The following is an 18390-nucleotide window of genomic DNA, read 5'->3' as shown; positions in this document are numbered from 1 at the left end:
TATGGCAACTGCTCGTCATCTGACCGTAAGGCACTACAGAGGGTAGTGCGAACGGCCCAGTACATCACTGGGGCCAAGCTTCCTGCCATCCAGGACCTATCTAATAGGCGGTGTCAGAGGAAAGCCCCCCCCCCCCCCCCCCCCCCACACTTCTCTTCCAAGCATAGTCACTATATGTACAAATTACCTCAACTAACCTGTACCTCCACACATTGACTCGGTACCAGTGCCCCCTTGTATATAGCCTCGTTATTCTTATTCTTATTGTGTTACTTTTTATTATGACTTTTTATTTTAGTCTACTTGGTAAATATTTTCTTAACTCTTCTTGAATTGCATTGTTAGGGCTTGTAAGTAAGCATTCCACAGATAAGTCTACACTTGTTGTATAATCGGCGCATGTTACAAATACAATTTGATTTGAGATAACCTCGTTATTGTGATGTAATTTCATTGTGTTACTTTGAATTTATATAGTAAATATTTTCTTAACACTATTTCTTGAACTTCATTGTTGGTTAAGGGCTTGTAAGTAAGCGGTTCACAGTAAGGGATACACCTGTTGAATTCAGCGCATGTGTCAAATAACATTTGATTTGATTGAGAAAATGACAAGAGTGTGCAAAGCTGTCATCAAGGCAAAGGGTGGTTACTTTGAAGAATCTAAAATATAAAGTATATTTTGATATGTTTAACACTTTTTTGGTTACTACATGATTCCATATGTGTTATTTCATAGTTTTGATGTCTTCACTATTATTCTACAATGTAGAAAATAGTAAAAATAAAGAAAAACCCTTGAATGAATTTGGTAATACATCCAACCTGCTTCACAAACGCAGACCACGTGTAACCACCCCAGGCCTGGACCTCCACATGTGGCATCTTCACCTGCGGGATCATCTGAGACCAGCCACCCGGACAGCTGATGAAACTGAGGAGCATTTCTGTCTGTAATAAACCCCTTTTGTGGGGAAAAACGAATTCTAATTCGCTGGGCCTGCCTCTCAAGTGGGTGGGCCTATGCCATCCTAGGCTGCTCCCCTGCAGTGAAATACATGTGAAATCCATAGATTAGGGCCTAATGAATTTCAATTGACTGATTTCCTTATATGAACTGTAGCTCAGTAAAATCATTGAAATTGTTGCATGTTGCAGTTTATATTTTTGTTCAGTATAATTACGAAATGATAAAAAATATGAATAATATTCCATTAGGCCACTATGTCATTGTCTGCAGGAAAAGGCTACGTGCCTTACTGTGATTATTTTCAATTAAAATGGTCAAAAAGTGACTAAATAGCTTCTTAGTAAAGAACAATCTGGGAGTGGTCTGAGCGAGAGGCGTTATTGGACAAGCCTAATGGGAGGAATATGTAGTGGAAGAAAGAGAGAAGGTGATACTCGCAACTGGCGACTTACTGGCGTGGGAGCACAACGTGATGACTCAATCACAGTTTATGACATTGTTTGGATGGCAGACCATTTGTAGGCTATCACAGTGATCAAACACACCTTATCTGTGGCTTTCTCCGGGAAGGGACGTTCCCCCAGAACCCTGGGAGCATGGACACCGTTGGAGGTGTGAAGACAGATGAAAACGTAATGAATGTTTCTGCGTGAATTACATTTATGTTTGGATTGTTTCAAGAGTTTATAAAGAGCTATACATTTTGACATGTTGTACTGTATGTTTATTGTACTGTAAGTTCTATGCATTTATTGTTGTTACAGGGAAACGGTGTTATTTTGTTTGTCGGATGGTGGATAGTTCAAAAAGAGGAGAGACACAGGGGTGCGCTCCTGTCATTTGAATTGGAATGATTAGATTAGAAACTGGGTGTGTTTTCCTGTCTTTTGTTTTTACTAGCAAAGTGCAAATAAACTGAGCCAAAAAAGAAACGTCCTCTCACTTTCAACTGCGTTCATTTTCAGCAAACTTAACATGTGTAAACATTTGTATGAACATAACAAGATTCATCAACTGAGACAAAAACTGAACAAGTTCCACAGACATGTGATTAACAGAAATGGAATAATGTGTCCCTGAACAAAGGGCGGGTCAAAATCTAAAGTAACAGTGAGTATCTGGTGTACCCACCAGCTGCATTAAGTACTTTCTTTCTTTTGGTGTTTTTCAGAGTCAGTAGAAAGGCCTCTTTAGTGTCCAAAGTTTTCATAACTGTGATCTCAATTGCCTACCGTCTGTAAGCTGTTAGTGTCTTAACGACCGTTCCACAGGTGCATGTTCATTAATTGTTTATGGTTCATTGAAAAAGCATGGGAAACAGTGTTTAAACCCTTTACAATGAAGATCTGTGAAGTTATTTGGATTTTTACGATTTCTCTTTGGAAGACAGGGTCCTGAAAAAGGGCCATTTCTTTTTTTGCTGAGTTTAAATGCTAATTCAGGTTGGGGGTGAGTTTCTGCTTGAATTTGGTTAAAAGGGAAGCAGTGAATTGTTTTATGCTTTGAGAACTAGCTACCAAGCTCCTGTGTGTACCACACACAAAGTTTATCCTCTTAGAGATTATTCTGAAGACATATTACATGATACATTACAGAATAACACAGACAGGCTAAGATGTATCATGTATTTCATGTGCAATGTAATTGTTTGAGTGTCAATTATTTTGTGACTAATAAATTATTAGTGGAATTGAGTAAATGCATTCCTCGTTTTACAGAGTCATTATTCAATTGGCTATACGTTTATAATTTAGTAGGTCTATTGGTAGCTGTCTATATGCTTGCCTCAATAAAATAATGCTAGAACATTGGTCGTCAGAATTAGCTATTTGTATCTAGTCTCTTAATAATTGCATTAACCTGTCTAGGATAGGGGTTCCGCTAGCGGAACTCCTCCCACATTCCACTGAAAAGGCAGAGCGCGAAATTCAAAAAATATTTTGGAGAAATATTTAACTTTCACACATTAACAAGTCCAATACAGCAAATGAAAGATACACATCTTGTGAATTCAGTCAACATGTCCGATTTTTTAAATGTATTACAGCAAAAACACCACGTATATTTATGTTAGCTCACCACCAAATACAAAAGAGGACAGACATTTTTCACAGCACCGGTAGCATGCAGGTAGCATGCACAAAGCCAACCTAACTAACCTAGAACCAACCTAACTAACCTAGAAACAACTCCCTCAGATGACAGTCCTATAACATGTTACACAATAAATCTATGTTTTGTTAAAAAAATGTGCATATTTGAGCTATAAATCAGTTTTACATTACTGCTACCATCATAGCTACAGTCAGAAATAGCACGGGAGTAGCCAGAGTAAATACAGACACCAACGTCAACTACCTAATTACACATCATAAAACATTTCAGAAAAATATATGGTGGATAGCAAATGAAAGACAAAGATCTTGTGAATATAGCCAATATTTCCGATTTTTAAAATGTTTTACAGCGAAAACACCACGTATATTTATGTTAGCTCACCACCAAATACAAAAGATAGACAGACATTTTTCACAGCACCGGTAGCATGCAGGTAGCATGCACAAAGCCAACCTAACTAACCTAGAACCAACCTAACTAACCTAGAAACAACTCCCTCAGATGACAGTCCTATAACATGTTACACAATAAATCTATGTTTTGTTAAAAAAATGTGCATATTTGAGCTATAAATCAGTTTTACATTACTGCTACCATCATAGCTACCATCATAGCTACAGTCAGAAATAGCACGGGAGTAGCCAGGGTAAATAGACACCAACGTCAACTACCTAATTACACATCATAAAACATTTCAGAAAAATATATGGTGGATAGCAAATGAAAGACAAAGATCTTGTGAATATAGCCAATATTTCCGATTTTCTAAGTGTTTTACAGCGAAAACACAATATATCGTTATATTAGCTTACTACAATAGCTAGCACAAAACAGCATTGATTCAAGGCAAACGTAGCGATAGCACAGTTCGACAGATATATGAAATCGCATCCCAAATTGGGTCCTTATCTTTGTTGATCTTCCATCAGAATGTTGTACAAGGGGTCCTTTGTTCAGAACCGTCTTTGTTTGGGTCCAGTCCGAACTATTTCCCTCTTGAATTAGCAAGCACACTGGCAGTGCGGCGCTAACCTCTCCTTTTTGAAGAAATTCCTCCAACGCATCACGTCTAAAGTCCCGAATAAATTTCAATAATATAATTAAACTATATTGAAAAAACATACTTTAGGATGATATTGTGACATGTATCGAATAAAATCGAAGCCGGAGATCATATTCATCAATAACGACGGTTTTCCAGGAGGCGATACCAGGTCCAAATTCGCGCCTCCCAACAAAAAATAAATGGCGGTCCTCTCAATCAAAGAGGTTGTATTCAATCCCTGAACGAGATAATCACCTCATTTCTGCTCTCACTTCCGCATGACACCCAGGGGAAGGCGTATGGCGTGTTTCTACAGTCATAAGTGACATGCCCTTTTATAGACAAGCTCTTGAAGAGAGACCTCGATTTTGGAAATCTCACTTCCGGATAGGAAATGGGCTGTAAAAAGAGTTCTGTTTCACTTAGAGAAATAATTAGAACTGTTTTAGAAACTAGAGAGTGTTTTCTATCCAATATTAATAACAATATGCATATTGTACGAGCAAGAATTGAGTAGGAGGCCGTTTTAAATTTTGAACGATTTTCCCCAAAAGTGTAAACTCCACCCCTAATCCTTAAGAGGTTTAAGGTGCAAGTTAGACACATTCATGTTCATTACAATCATACTGAGTGGTGATGCAAGGTTCGCTACCTTGACTAGATTCCTCCAGAGACAGACAAGGCCTGTTGCATTTATTCACACAATATTGGAGTCAGATTGATGAATGCAGTTTATTGTTACAGTGCCTTCGGAAAGTATTCAAGTATTCCACATTTTGTTACGTTACAGCCTTATTCTAAAATTGATGAAATAAAACATTTTCCTCAGCAATCTACACACAATACCCCATAATGACAAAGAGATAACAGGTTTTTTGAATTTGAGCAAATTTACATGTATTCAGACACTCTGTTATGAGACTTGAAATTGAGCTCAGGTGCATCCTGTTTCCATTGCTCATCCTTGAGATGTTTATACAACTTGATTGGAGTCCACCTGTGGTAAATTCAATTGATTGGACATGATTTGTTAAGGCACACAACTATCTTTAAAAGGTCCCACAGTGTGTATGTCAGAGCAAAAACCAAGCCATGAGTTTGAAGGAATTGTCCGTAGAGATCCGAGACAGTATTGTGTCGAGACACAGATATGGGGAAGGGTACCAAAACATTTCTGCAGCATTAAAGGTCCCCAAGAACACAGTTGCCTCCATCAATCTTAAATGGAAGAAGTTTGGAATCAGCAAGACTCTTCCTAGAGCTGGCCGACTGGCCAAACTGAGCAATCGGGGGAGAAGGAACTTGGTCAGGGAGGTCACCAAGAACCTGATGGTTACTCTGACAGAGCTCTAGAGTTCCTCTGTGGAGATTGGAGAACTTACCAGAAGGACAACCATCTCTGCAGCACTCCACCAATCAGGCCTTTGTGTGAGAGTGGCCAGACAGAAGCCTTTATGGTAGAGTGGCCAGACGGAAGCCACTCCTCAGTAAAAGGCACATGATAGGCCACTTGGAGTTTGCCAAAAGGCACCTAAAGGCTCTCAGACCATGATAAACAAGATTCTCTGGTGTGATGAAACCAAGACTGAACTCTTTAGCCTGAATGCCAAGCATCACATCTGGAGGAAACCAGGCACCATCCATACGGTGAAGCATGGTGGTGGCAGCATCATGCTGTGGGGGATATTTTTCAGCGGCAGGGACTAGGAGACTAGCCAGGATCGAGGGAAAAATGGACAGAGCAAAGTACAGAGAGATTCTTGATGAAAAGCTGCTCCAGAGCACTCAGGACCTCAGACTGTGGCGAAGGTTCACCTTCCAACAGGATAACGACCCTAAGCACACAGCCAAGACACCGCAGGAGTCGCTTCGAGACAAGTCTCTGAATGGCCTTGAGTGGCCCAGTCAGACCCAGTACTTGAACCTGATCGAACATCTCTGGAGAGACCTGAAAATAGCTGTGCAGCGATGCTCCCCATCCAACCTGACAGAGATTGAGAGGATCTGTAGAGAAGAATGTGAGAAACTCCCCAAATACAGGTGTGCCAAGCTTGTAGCGTCATACCCAAGAAGGGCCGAGTCTGTAATCGCTGCTAAAGGTGCTTCAACAAAGTACTGAGTAAATGAGCAAAAATGTCTAAAAAACAGTTTTTCTTTAGCATTATGGGGTGTTGTGTGTAGAGTGATGAGGTGAAAAAACGATGCAATCAATTTTAGAATAAGGTAGTAACGTAAACAAAATGTTAAGGGGTCTGAATACTTTCCGAATGCACTGTATATACATATATATTGATAGTTGCGGATTAATTTACTTATACTGATGCCTTTTATAAATATTTGACGCTCAAGAAGTAAGACACGTTGCCAAAAGTTTAAAAAGTCTTATTTGAACTAGCATGCTGGAGCATGCCTACTTGAGCCGAGGACTCACAGGACTAAGAACCCACTTGATACAGGCCGTTTTATGTGTTTTATATTAGATTACGCTGTTTTTTATCTGTTCGTCGCCAGCCTGTACTTTCTGAAAAACGTAAATAAAAATACAAATGGCAAGCTGTCGAAAGAGAGGCATTGCGCAGCTGCTGAGAGTTGTAGTTCATGTGTGTAGTTCCATTTAAACAGTTGTAACTTTTCGGCTCCGTGCTTCTTCTTGGCCATCAAACACATTGAAAACGTAAATTCACCCATAAATATAAGTACACATTTTATATCTTAAATTACTGCGTTTTCATTGACAATACAAATTTGAGGCTCAATCATAGCCTACAAAAAACAGAGGTGAAATTGATGTCACTTTCATATCGTATTAATTTCCTGTTATTCTAAAAAGAAAAAGAAAAAATTGCCACACTGCATTAGATTAAGCACTCCACAATGGAAGGGAGGCTAGATTCAAGTTATTGTGACATGTTCTTTAGTAAAGTTATTAACACTGACCTTTGTTTTTTTCGCAATAAAAGTGCCAGGGATGTTATCAGGGTGCAGATGTGTGCCCAGTAACCGCGGAGAGGGCATTTCCCCCACCACCTTGAAAACAAACAGAGGGAAAGGACAAAGGTTTTAGTAGCTTATCATATGGCATACCAAAATGCAGCAGAAAACCACAAGGTACACCATTTGTAAAAAATTACATGAAAAGAAATGGTCATTTAGCAGCCAATCTTATCCAGAGCGACTTACAGGAGCAATTAGGGTTAAGTGCCTTGCTCAAGGGCACATTGATAGATTCTTCACCTTTTAGGCTTGGTGATTCGAACCAGCGACTTTTTGGTTACTGAACCAATGCTCTTAACCAGTGTCAGAATGATAACAATCAAAGGCAGGAGCATGAGAAATACAAAAATAAAATGTTTGATTTGACTTGCCTAGTTAATAAATAAAAATTCCTTTGAACAGGTCGATTACAAATACCTTGAAATGCACTAAAGGCACTAGTGCATCCTATTGTAGGTTATTCTGAAATTGTTCAGTGTGTGGCACGTAAAAACTAAAGGCTGATTTACCTCAATCGGTAGCGACCAAAAGTAATTTCAAGAATTAGCGATTCCTGTGAGCGAGTAATAAAAAATGTAAAAATACTTTTGGGTATGTCTATTAGGTGGAATTTTTACATCACATTTAATTTAAAGATCTGTCATTGTCATTGAAAGCAAGTCTGATAAAGAGATCTATTTTGATTGACTAGGTATTGACTTAGTTCTGTTATAGAAAACTGTTAAAGTATACATACCTTCTGCATGTCAGGAGAGAAAAACTCCATCAGTGGAGGTATTTGAGACACTTCTTGTTGCCCAGAGGCTGCAGCCATGATTTTGCGTAGCACAGCAACCATCCAGTTGAACCCTGGAAAAGCACACTCAATTAGGGCTTTGCTGGCAAAAGCAGTATAGGGCAGACTATATAGTTTATAGTGTCCACAAAAGTGTGTGTACAATGTGAGCCTGTGTCCAATGTGGTCTATGTTTTTAAGGCTAACTAATTTGTTTGAGTATCTTCATGGGTGGCAGTTGGAACACATTGATTCTGCAAAGAATGCTCATGATGTGGTTACAGGAGACATATTCCAATGCACATGCTCCTGTGGGCTCTTGATACATTTGTTAATGTTCAACAACCAACTGTTGGCTTCTTAGATCTAGAAACATTTTGTATTAAGTCCTATACACATGTTGTCATGCCCAGTACTATATAACAGCAGTACTGTGTTCTGCACTTTATTTGATGGCAAAAAATATTTCCACTATGTAATCCAGTTCACGCTAACTACCACAACAGCAGGGATGGTTGCACTTACCACATTTTGGGTAGGCCACCAGTAAAATGTCATCGGGTCTGCCCTCCAGCTTCTTCAAGCCTTCAAGATTTTCTGAGGGACTCATGATTGTAGAGTAGAGGATCCCCTCATGCAAGTACAGCTTATTCTCATCCTTCACATTCTTTGCCTCCTCCATTTTGGACATGCCTTGCGCAGACATTGGTTTGCTCATTTTGTGTCCTGGTGACTTAATGACAGTCTATTTATGTATTCAGACCCCAATGGAGATGCACAAAAAAGGTGTTAGTATTTGTGTTCCCGGCCTATACAGTAAAACAGGACTTTCCAGTTCACTGGTGTGATATTGTTGAAGGGAGGGACTAGTTCCCTATGCACAGTCGACTGATTTGGAGAGAGTCACTTGCTCATAAAATGGGTGAGAGTTCAACTCCAGTGTAGGTTAGATTTGTCTCAGTAAATTGGAATACTCTTGAAAGAAAAAGCAACAAAGGACAACACACGTGGAATGTTAATGACGTACACACTAACACTGACTTACACTCATACTTGCTCTTACTCAAACAATGCATCAATACTCAGCCAACTCACACAGCTGTCAACACATGAAAATAGCTTTGTCACTGTGACTATACTCTCTCTTGTTGAGGGTTATCTAAGTTGAAGCATATTGGGGTGTGCCTGTTGAAAGAGATTATCAAAGATTACATTCCATTTTCCAGTCACAAATGTATGAAGCTTGTATCCTTTACATGACTACATCAGCTTGACAAAGCTTGTTCAATGCCAGATTCAAAAGATACTTAAAACTTAAGAGTTTTCCATTAAAAATGTCTTCCTATTAAAAGGTCCTATGCCTAACTTTGCTTTCCTCTTGAGAGAGCTAGGCGAATTGCAGCCACATAAACAACTCTAACCCCCCCCCCCCCCATCCCATTTGACTTAATGGCTATGGGATCTTGTGGAAGCCAGCGGAGAACGCACACCTAGATTCTTTAACTTTCCGTTTTGTCCACCAACTTCAAACAGCTGAAAATGTGATATTTGAGATGCACATTGTAGATGATTCTCTACACTCTCAACTGCTTGTTTTCTTACATAAAATGAAATTGAGCGACTTCTGCATGTTGAGCGCATTGGGTTGGGCACTTGCCCCAGTCTGCCATTGCTAGTTTTTGTATTTATTATGGATCCCCATTAGCTGCTGCCAAAGCAGCAGCTACTCTTCCTCGGGTCCAGCAAAATTAAGGCAGTTATACAATTTTAAAAACATTGCAAAACATTCACAACAGATTTCATAGCACATTAAGTGTGTGCCCTCAGGCCACTACTCTACTACCACATATCTACAACACAAAATCCATGTGTACGTGTGTGTATAACGCGTATGCTATCGTGTGTGTGAATGCATGTGTCCGTGCCTGTGTTTGTGTCTCTTCACTGTCCCCGCTGTTCCATAAGGTTATTTTTAAAATCTAATTTTACTGCTTGCGTGAGTGAGTTTATGTGGAATAGGGGTCCATGTTCATGGCTCTATTTAGTACTGTGCGCCTCCCAAAGTCTGTTCTGGACTTGGGGACTGTGAAAAGACCTCTAGTGGCATGCCTTGTGGGATATGCATGGGTGTCTAAGCTGTGTGCCAGTTGTTCAAACAGACAGCTCGGTGCATTCAACATGTCAACATGTCACAAATACAAGTAGTGATGAAACCAATCTCTCCTCCACTTTGAGCCAAGAGAGATTTACATGTATATTATTCATTTTAGCTCTCTGTGTACATCCAAGGGCCAGCGGTGCTGCCCTGTTCTGAGCCAATTGCAATTTGTGGCAGCTGACCACACGACTGAACAGTAGTCCAGGTGCGACAAAACTAGGGCCTGTAGGACCTGCTTTGTTGATAGTGCTGTTAAAAAGGCAGAGCAACACTTTATTTTGGACAGACTTCTCCCCATCTTAGCTACTGTTGTATCAATATGTTTGACCATTTTACAATCCAGGGTTACTCCAAGTAGTTTAGTCACCTCAACTTGCTCAATTTCCACATTATTCATTACAAGATTTAGCTGAGGTTTAGGGTTTAGTGAATGATTTGTCCCAAATACATCGTTTTTAGTTTTGGAAATATTTAGGACTAACTTATTCCTTGCCACCCAATCTGAAACTAACTGTAGCTCTACCTGGAGTAGAATCAAGAACGCTCTCGGTAGCCGATGTGAGCAAGACCTTTAAACAGGTCAACATTCACAGTCATGGGGCTAGACGGATTACCAGGACGTGTACTCAAAGCATGCGCGGACCAACTGGCAAGTGTCTTTGTTACACCCCTGAACAAGGGGGGAAAGAATCACAATTGTGATACGGAATGTTTACTTATTGAACTTTTAGTGCAATGAGAAAAAGACCGCGAATTCTCCGTGAACTTGAGTGGAGACCAGAGCAATCGATCTCAGGCTCATAGATTAAGAACATTTAGTAGATCACAGATTAACACTTTTACCCACGACAACATAAAGTAATCAACATAACGTTTACACATTCCTCTCACAATTCATACCCTTTGTATGCTTGACGGATTTTAACACAACATTTATATAATTATCAATCTATCAACTAATACTGCATGCATGATCTTCTTAACCTTAGATGTTTTAAGATCCTCACATACTATGAACTTACTAATACTTTTTAATGTATAACAGGCTATTAGTATTTCCTTTAACCTGTCACACTCTCCCCGACAAAATAAATGTTGTCCCAACATTACCAACATTGTCTTCTTCAACAGTCTGTATGCACTGGACCTCGAAAATCCTCTTCTGTAAGGTAGTACTTGAGCAGAGGTCAAGGGTCACAGTTCAAATATAACTAACAAGTTATTCACAGTCCATATCTGTTGACCAGCTGTATAACATAAACAGTCCTTTCTCATACTATTGATCAACAGTCCATCAATTTTAATGATCTAAATGCATAGTCTGCAAATTGTCTCGTGACAGTCTGTGAAATCAGTCAGTAGTCCATGGTCAAACATGTCAACTCTGTTGCTGAAGCCCATACATGTAAGGTGGCTGAAAGTAACATTGCTGTAGTGATGGCAGCCATGGAACCAGTCCTGGTGCAGAGTAGACAGGAAACAACTGTGGCTGTATACTGTAGCAGGAAGGGATACCAAGCTGATCATAGGTGATACGTCTTGGAGGGTGTCTCTCTCTTTGTGGCAGCTGGTAGGCTGGTTCCTCAGGTTCAGCAGCATCAGTTAATGAAGGAAAGGCACTTGGTGGACGATCATCAGGCAAATTTTCAGCAGGCAAGTTCATCTCCTCAGCAGGCAGGTCTTGAACTGTTGTTGTCTCCTCCAGCCGCTTTTCAACAAGAGGCTGTGCTGGTAGCGTATCAGGGACTGGCACCACAACTGTCTGTTTCACTGGTGGGGGCCTGTGTTCCCACTCTCTCGCTGGTTCAGCATTCCTCTCCCCAGGTACTGTAGGAGATGTGGGAACCTGTAGCGGCTCATGATGAAGGTCATATTCATCCCCGCTGTCTTCATCAGAATCTAGAGGATGTGATGCAGGCTGATGTCTCCTTTCTTTCTGACTTTTGTCATCTTTGGTCATTTCTGGTTGTCTCTCAAAAGGTAAGTGGTCACAGGACATGAGCAGGTTTCTGTGCAGGACCCTGGAGCGTCCCCTACACTTTTCTGGTCTCAATTCATAAATCGGCAGGTCTGAACCCATTTGTTTCACTACTGTGTGAATTGTATCTTCCCAATAGTTACGGAGTTTGCCTGGTCCTCCTCTTGGTGTCAGGTTTTTAATCAGAACTCGCTCGCCAGGCTGTAGCACTGAACTCCTAACTTTAGCGTCATAGTACTTCTTACTTCTTTCAGCGGCTTTCTGAGCATTTTCATTTGCAATGGCGTATGCTTCTTCCATCCCTCGTTTCCAGTTCTCCACGTAGGCTCGATGGTTACTGGAACCTGCCTCTGTGCACAATCCAAAGAGCATATCAACTGGAAGCCTGGGTGATCTCCCAAACAGAAGATAAAATGGTGAATAGCCAGTCACTTCGCAACGGGTGCAGTTATAGGCATAAACCAGTTTGTTCAGAGACTCCTTCCAATTTGACTTTTGTGTCTCAGTTAGTGTCTTTAACATTTGCAACAATGTTCTGTTCATGCGTTCCACTTGACCGTTCCCCATCGGGTGGTAGGGTGTTGTTCTGGACCCCGCCATGCCACTGAGTTTCTTTAACTGATGGAACAACTGATTTTCAAATTCTCCCCCTTGGTCATGGTGGATGCGGGACGGGAACCCAAACTTCAGGGCAAAGTCATTGAAGATGAGATTTGCAGCAGTTTTACCTGACTTTGATGTGGTGGCGTAGGCTTGAGTGAAACGTGTAAAATGATCAACAATCACGAGGATGTACTCATATCCCCCTTTGCATCTGTCGAGATGAAGGAAGTCTATACATACCAGTTCAAATGGCTGTGTTGTCACAATGTTTGTCAGAGGAGCTCTTGTTTCATGGGCTGGCTTTTTCTGCTTGACACAGCTACAAGTTTTAGTCACATAGTGCTCGATGTCAGATTGCATATATGGCCAGAAGAAGCGGTCACGTACTAGTGATACAGTGCGGTCTGTACCTTGGTGTCCCATGTTATTGTGCAACTCTTCCATCACTTTACCTTTGTACTGCTCTGGTAGAACTAACTGCTTGCGGGCTGTAGTGATTCTGTACAGAATGCCATCACTGTCTATTGTCAATTTGTCCCATTCTCTGAATAGGCATTTTGTCTTTGGACTGAATTCCTTTTGCTCTTTAACTGGCGGTTTGAAACCAGACAGTTTGAAATTGAGCACAGGACGGATGACCGGATCAGATTCTTGTGCTTCTCTTATCCCATCTTTTGGGATCGAGCTGGTTGTTGCAGTGGTTGTCTCACCTTCAGCTGACACTGACATAGCTGCAGCTGAAAGTGACCAAGGTACAACAGCCTCTTTCTGTACCTCAACTGCTTGTATCGTGGCGGCAATGGTGTCTGGTGGAAGCTCCTCAGAACATTCTCTCATCAGTGACTCTACATCCAGTGGCATCCTTGACAACGCATCTGCATCACCGTTCTCTCTGCCTGGCCTGTACTTTATTGTAAAGTGGAAATCAGCCAATTCTGAAACCCACCTGGAAGTGGTTGCGTTCAGTTTCGCAGTAGACAGAATGTAGCTGAGCGGGTTGTTATCGCTGTATACAGTGAAGGACGGTGCATAGTACAAATAATCATGGAACTTATCAGTGATTGCCCATTTTAGAGCTAGAAATTCTAGCTTGCCTGAGTGGTAGTGATAGTTCTTCTCAGCTGCTGTTAAGGTTCGAGAGCCATAAGCAATGACCCTAAGCTTCCCATCTTGCTTTTGATAGAGAACTGCTCCCAAGCCTTGGTGTGACGCATCAGTGTGTACAACAAATGGCTGAGTGAAATCAGGGAAACCTAAGACTGGCGGGTGAAGCAAACACTCAATCAGCTGTTCAAGTGCCTGTTGATGCTGGTCAGTCCACTGGATTGGCTTGTTTGAGGGCACCACATGACTTAGTTTCTTTGTTTTTGTTTTCCGTGGGTGGTCAGGTAATTTCTCTGAATCTGCTTTCAGGAGGTCATACAGGCAGCTGGCCCTCCTAGAAAAGTCTTTGATGTACTGTCTGTAGTAAGTGAGTAAACCAAGCATTTGTCTGAGCTGGCCCACAGTCCCTGGTCTGATTTCTTTCAATGCTCTTACTGCTTCAAAATCGGCTGGGTCAACTCGGCTGCCCTCTGCAGACACTACTCTGCCCAAATAACGGACCTGGGGTTTAAAGAGATCACACTTACTTGGTTTGAGTTTAATGCCATACTCTCTGAGACGCCTCAAAGCTTTTCGCACATCATTCACATGGCTGTCGAAAGTTTTACTGAAAATAAGCGTGTCGTCCAGATAAGGAATGCAGATGTCATCCCGGAGCCCTTCCAAACACTCCTCCATACACCGCTGAAAAGCTGCAGGAGCGTTCATGAGGCCGAATGGCATCCGTATCCACTCATAGAGTCCCCACGGGGTCACAAATGCTGTCAGTGGTCTGCTTTCTTCAGAGATGAACCCCTGGTGATAAGCCTTTCCCTGATCTAAGAGGGAGAACCAGGAATTACCACCTAAACTGTCCATGATGTCTTGGACCCGAGGGATGGGCTGGCGGTCGGGATGTGTCTTTCTGTTCAGGTCTCTGTAATCTATACACAACCGGAGGGTCCCATCCTTCTTACGAACGCACACGACAGGTGAAAAATATGAAGAGTTTGACTTCCTAACCCAGCCCTGGGCTATGAGGTCATAAAGGTGACCCTTCATCTCCTGATACAGTGGCCTGGGCACTGACATGTATGTGCGCTTGACTGGTTCAGAGTCCTTTAGAGAAATAGTCATTTTCAATCGTTCAATGCAGCCAATGTCATTGTCTGATCTGGAGAAGGAGTGACACTCTTCTCTAAGCATTTGCCTAACAACCTCTCTCTGCTCTTCGGTTAGGTGAGTTAAACCTACTGGTGGATCCCACTGTTCAGTAGCAGTACATGGGGTTCGAACGCTGGTGTGATTCACTGTGGCTGGGGTGACAGTTTTTTCAAAGACTTGGGCAGGTAACACAGTCATAATGGTTTGTACTGTACCGATTATTGTGCGTCCTAGCAGGGCAATGTCGTGGTCAGTAGGGTTAGAGACATCAAGCCTGATAACTGGAAAAGCACCTTTCCTGACTCTGACTAGTGTGTCAAAGAACTCAAGGTCGTCTGGCCACTGCGGGTTCAGGTCTGGCTGGAAAAGCATTGTCATGTCCTCTTTGAAAGGCTGGGAAGCTACGCGGCACTCAATCTGAATGCTACTGTGTTTTGGGATAGCAACCTTCTCTTTCTTGGTTTTCACTGCATATTCATCTGTCTGTTCTGCGCTAACAGCCTGTATAAAAGCACTCACCTTGTTTCTTTTGAGGCTTGGGAAAGCTGTTCTTATTGTACTGTATCGTTTAGTCTTTTCGGTCATTGTCAGGATGTGCTCGATAACATTGAAACCTATAATGGGATGAGATAGGTGACAGCCTTTCATTACCAGCACTGGGATGATCAGTTCCTTTGTTTCGTCAGTTTCAGAGGCTAGCCGAAAAGTTGTTTCAATCCATCCCAGGTACGGTATTTCAGTCCCATTTGCTGCAGTCAACCTTAGATCAGCAGGTGAGTCCAGGATTTCTGAAACATCTCTCAGCCTTGCGTTTGGGAGAGATTCCTCTTTCCATCGTTCATCAATGACCGATACCTGAGAGCCTGTGTCCCATAGAGCTTGGAGGTGGTGGCGATTCAGGTGACACTCAATAAGGCACTGTCTGCCGACTAGCGAGGTGACCTTACGGGGGTGGCAACCTTGAGCTAGGGATGGTAAGGAGTGGGCATTTTCCTCTGTGCAGGAAAACCTTTCACTGGTAGAGTCAATTTTCAGGTGAGTGCATTTTTCCTTATGTTTAATCCAATGTTGATTTTGACATACTTTGGAACAGTACAGTGTCTCTTTACATGATGAACATTGTTTCAGGTTCTCAAATGAATCTTCTCTGGCACAATTTGCACATTTCTGGGACTTTTTGGTAGCTACGGTTAACACTCGTCCCTCAGCGGTAACCCTTGCCCGTTTAAAGGGGCCTCCCTTGAAGGTCTGACTCCCCGGATTTTACATCCAGCTTGAAAATGTTCTCCACTCCCACATCGGAAGCAGTGTGTGCAGCGTGCATCTGTTCTGGCCTGCTGGCAGACAAAACACCTCCTTGGAGCTTGAGCAGAGCGGTTGGCATACCGGTTAGGTGCATATTGATGCTGCACAGGGTCAGGTGCTTGGGACTGACTGTAGTTGCTGTAATACTGCTGCTGGGACACAGGTGGCTGGGGGTCCCTATCTGGCCTCCTAACTGGAGGTGGGGCATAGGCACAAGGCGGTGACCGAAACATAGGCTGCTGTAATGTCTCCTTAATCTGAGCAATCTCTGCACTGAGACCTTTTAGAGAAGCTACACCTGTCTTAAGTTCAGCTAACTCTGTTAACAGTTCTGCGGGTATCTTAACTTCGGCTTCCTTCACAGGACACTTTGTGGATGGCGTATCTTCTAACTGGACTACACTTACAGTTGTAGCAGGCTGTGGGGCATGAAACCGCTTTTTGTTTCGTCTTTCTATCTCATTAGCACAAGCAATGTTAAGCTTCTCTAGCAAAACCTCATCTGATGTTTCGCTATCTAGCAGGAGAGGCTGCATGTCTATCCTGATACTGTCACTCTGGAGACCTGTAAGGACTGTGTGTAAACACATGCGCTGGACTAGAGCAGGGTCATACTTAAGCCCTGATTCTGACTCCTGGGATGCAAACAGTACTTTTTGCCTCAAATCTAAGACGCGCATCAGGAAGCTTTGAGGGGTCTCTTTGCTATGCTGTGCTTCTGAAGCTAGCTGTTTGTAAAGCTCTGTTGCACTCTTCTCTTGGAAGTGGGAACGCAGGATACATCGAAGTGTGGGAAGAGTTAGCTGGGGTTTACCTTCCAAGTAACTGCGTAGCTGTGAGCCTGGAGAAATAGCCCTGACTACTGCGTCTACTATTTCTACCTCAGGATAGCCTCTGTTAAGTCCACTCTCGATCTGATGGGCAAGGCTGGAAAAAATCAGTTTATCTTTCTGGCCCGGTTCACCTATCTGACCAGAAATTTTAAACTCTTTGCGCCAATATGAGCTGGGCTGTGCATTGGGTGAGAGCGGCACGCTCCCCTGAAGATTGGCATGGGGTTGGGGCTGACGCAGGGAATCACTGGCTTTGGCTGCAGTAATCTGCTCAGTTCCCACCCTTTGTTGTGGGGTTACAGTTCTCAGTTCCTCTATTCTGTGATGTATTCCGGCTGTTTCAATATCATGGTCAGTTTGCCATGTTTTGTTATCTATGCCACTGATCATCTCTGTAATTTTGTCTTTAAGTAGCAACAATTCCGACATGCCTCCATCTTCTAACTCTGCAACTTCCTCTCTTTCAAGGAACATCATAATGTGAGTCATCAATGATATGCGGGATTTGTCTTGAACATCTCTTCTCTGTTCGCCTGATATGTCAAGGAAGCCACATATCTCTAGTAACTTGTCTTTAGTCAGGGTGCGCAATTCTCCTACTACCTCTTCCTGTAGTTCTTCCCAGGCGGTTGTCATGTTGACAGAACAGGAGGAACTTTTACTGTGCAGGAGTTGACTCTGAATTAGATGGTCCTTACTGTCTCTGATGGTCGATCAATGGCCTCAGGAGACACGTACTTAACCACCAACTTCCAGCTCTCCTCGAACAGCAACACTTTCCTCACTGCAGCCTGCCTGAGTTATTATGTGGGGATTTAGCTGGCTCGGAATTCAGCGACCAGGATGTGGAAACTGGACATCTGAGCAGCAATCTCAGCGGAGCCTCCAAAAATGTTACACCCCTGAACAAGGAGGGAAAGAATCACAATTGTGATACGGAATGTTTACTTATTGAACTTTTAGTGCAATGAGAAAAAGACCGCGAATTCTCCGTGAACTTGAGTGGAGACCAGAGCAATCGATCTCAGGCTCATAGATTAAGAGCATTTAGTAGATCACAGATTAACACTTTTACCCACGACAACATAAAGTAATCAACATAACGTTTACACATTCCTCTCACAATTCATACCCTTTGTATGCTTGACGGATTTTAACACAACATTTATATAATTATCAATCTATCAACTAATACTGAATGCATGATCTTCTTAACCTTAGATGTTTTAAGATCCTCACATACTATGAACTTACTAATACTTTTTAATGTATAACAGGCTATTAGTATTTCCTTTAACCTGTCACATCTTCACTGATATTTTCAACCTCTCCCTGACTGAGTCTGTAATACAAATGTTTCAAGC

General features: G+C 42.1%; 1 protein-coding gene across 1 annotated transcript in view; it reads right to left on the bottom strand.

Annotated features, from left to right (window-relative positions):
• LOC120064781 (sulfotransferase 6B1-like) overlaps positions 1–8949 on the bottom strand; it is a 28386-nt gene extending 19437 nt beyond the window's left edge. The window contains 3 exon segments of the mRNA XM_039015388.1: positions 7071–7160; positions 7864–7976; positions 8428–8949. Coding sequence (XP_038871316.1) covers positions 7071–7160; positions 7864–7976; positions 8428–8620 — 396 coding nt within the window. The 5' untranslated portion in view covers positions 8621–8949.
• Positions 8950–18390: the final 9441 nt, after the last annotated feature.

This window comes from Salvelinus namaycush, chromosome 2, assembly GCF_016432855.1.
Source record: "Salvelinus namaycush isolate Seneca chromosome 2, SaNama_1.0, whole genome shotgun sequence".
NCBI lineage: Eukaryota > Metazoa > Chordata > Actinopteri > Salmoniformes > Salmonidae > Salvelinus > Salvelinus namaycush.
This window is presented reverse-complemented; position numbering and strand designations above follow the sequence as displayed.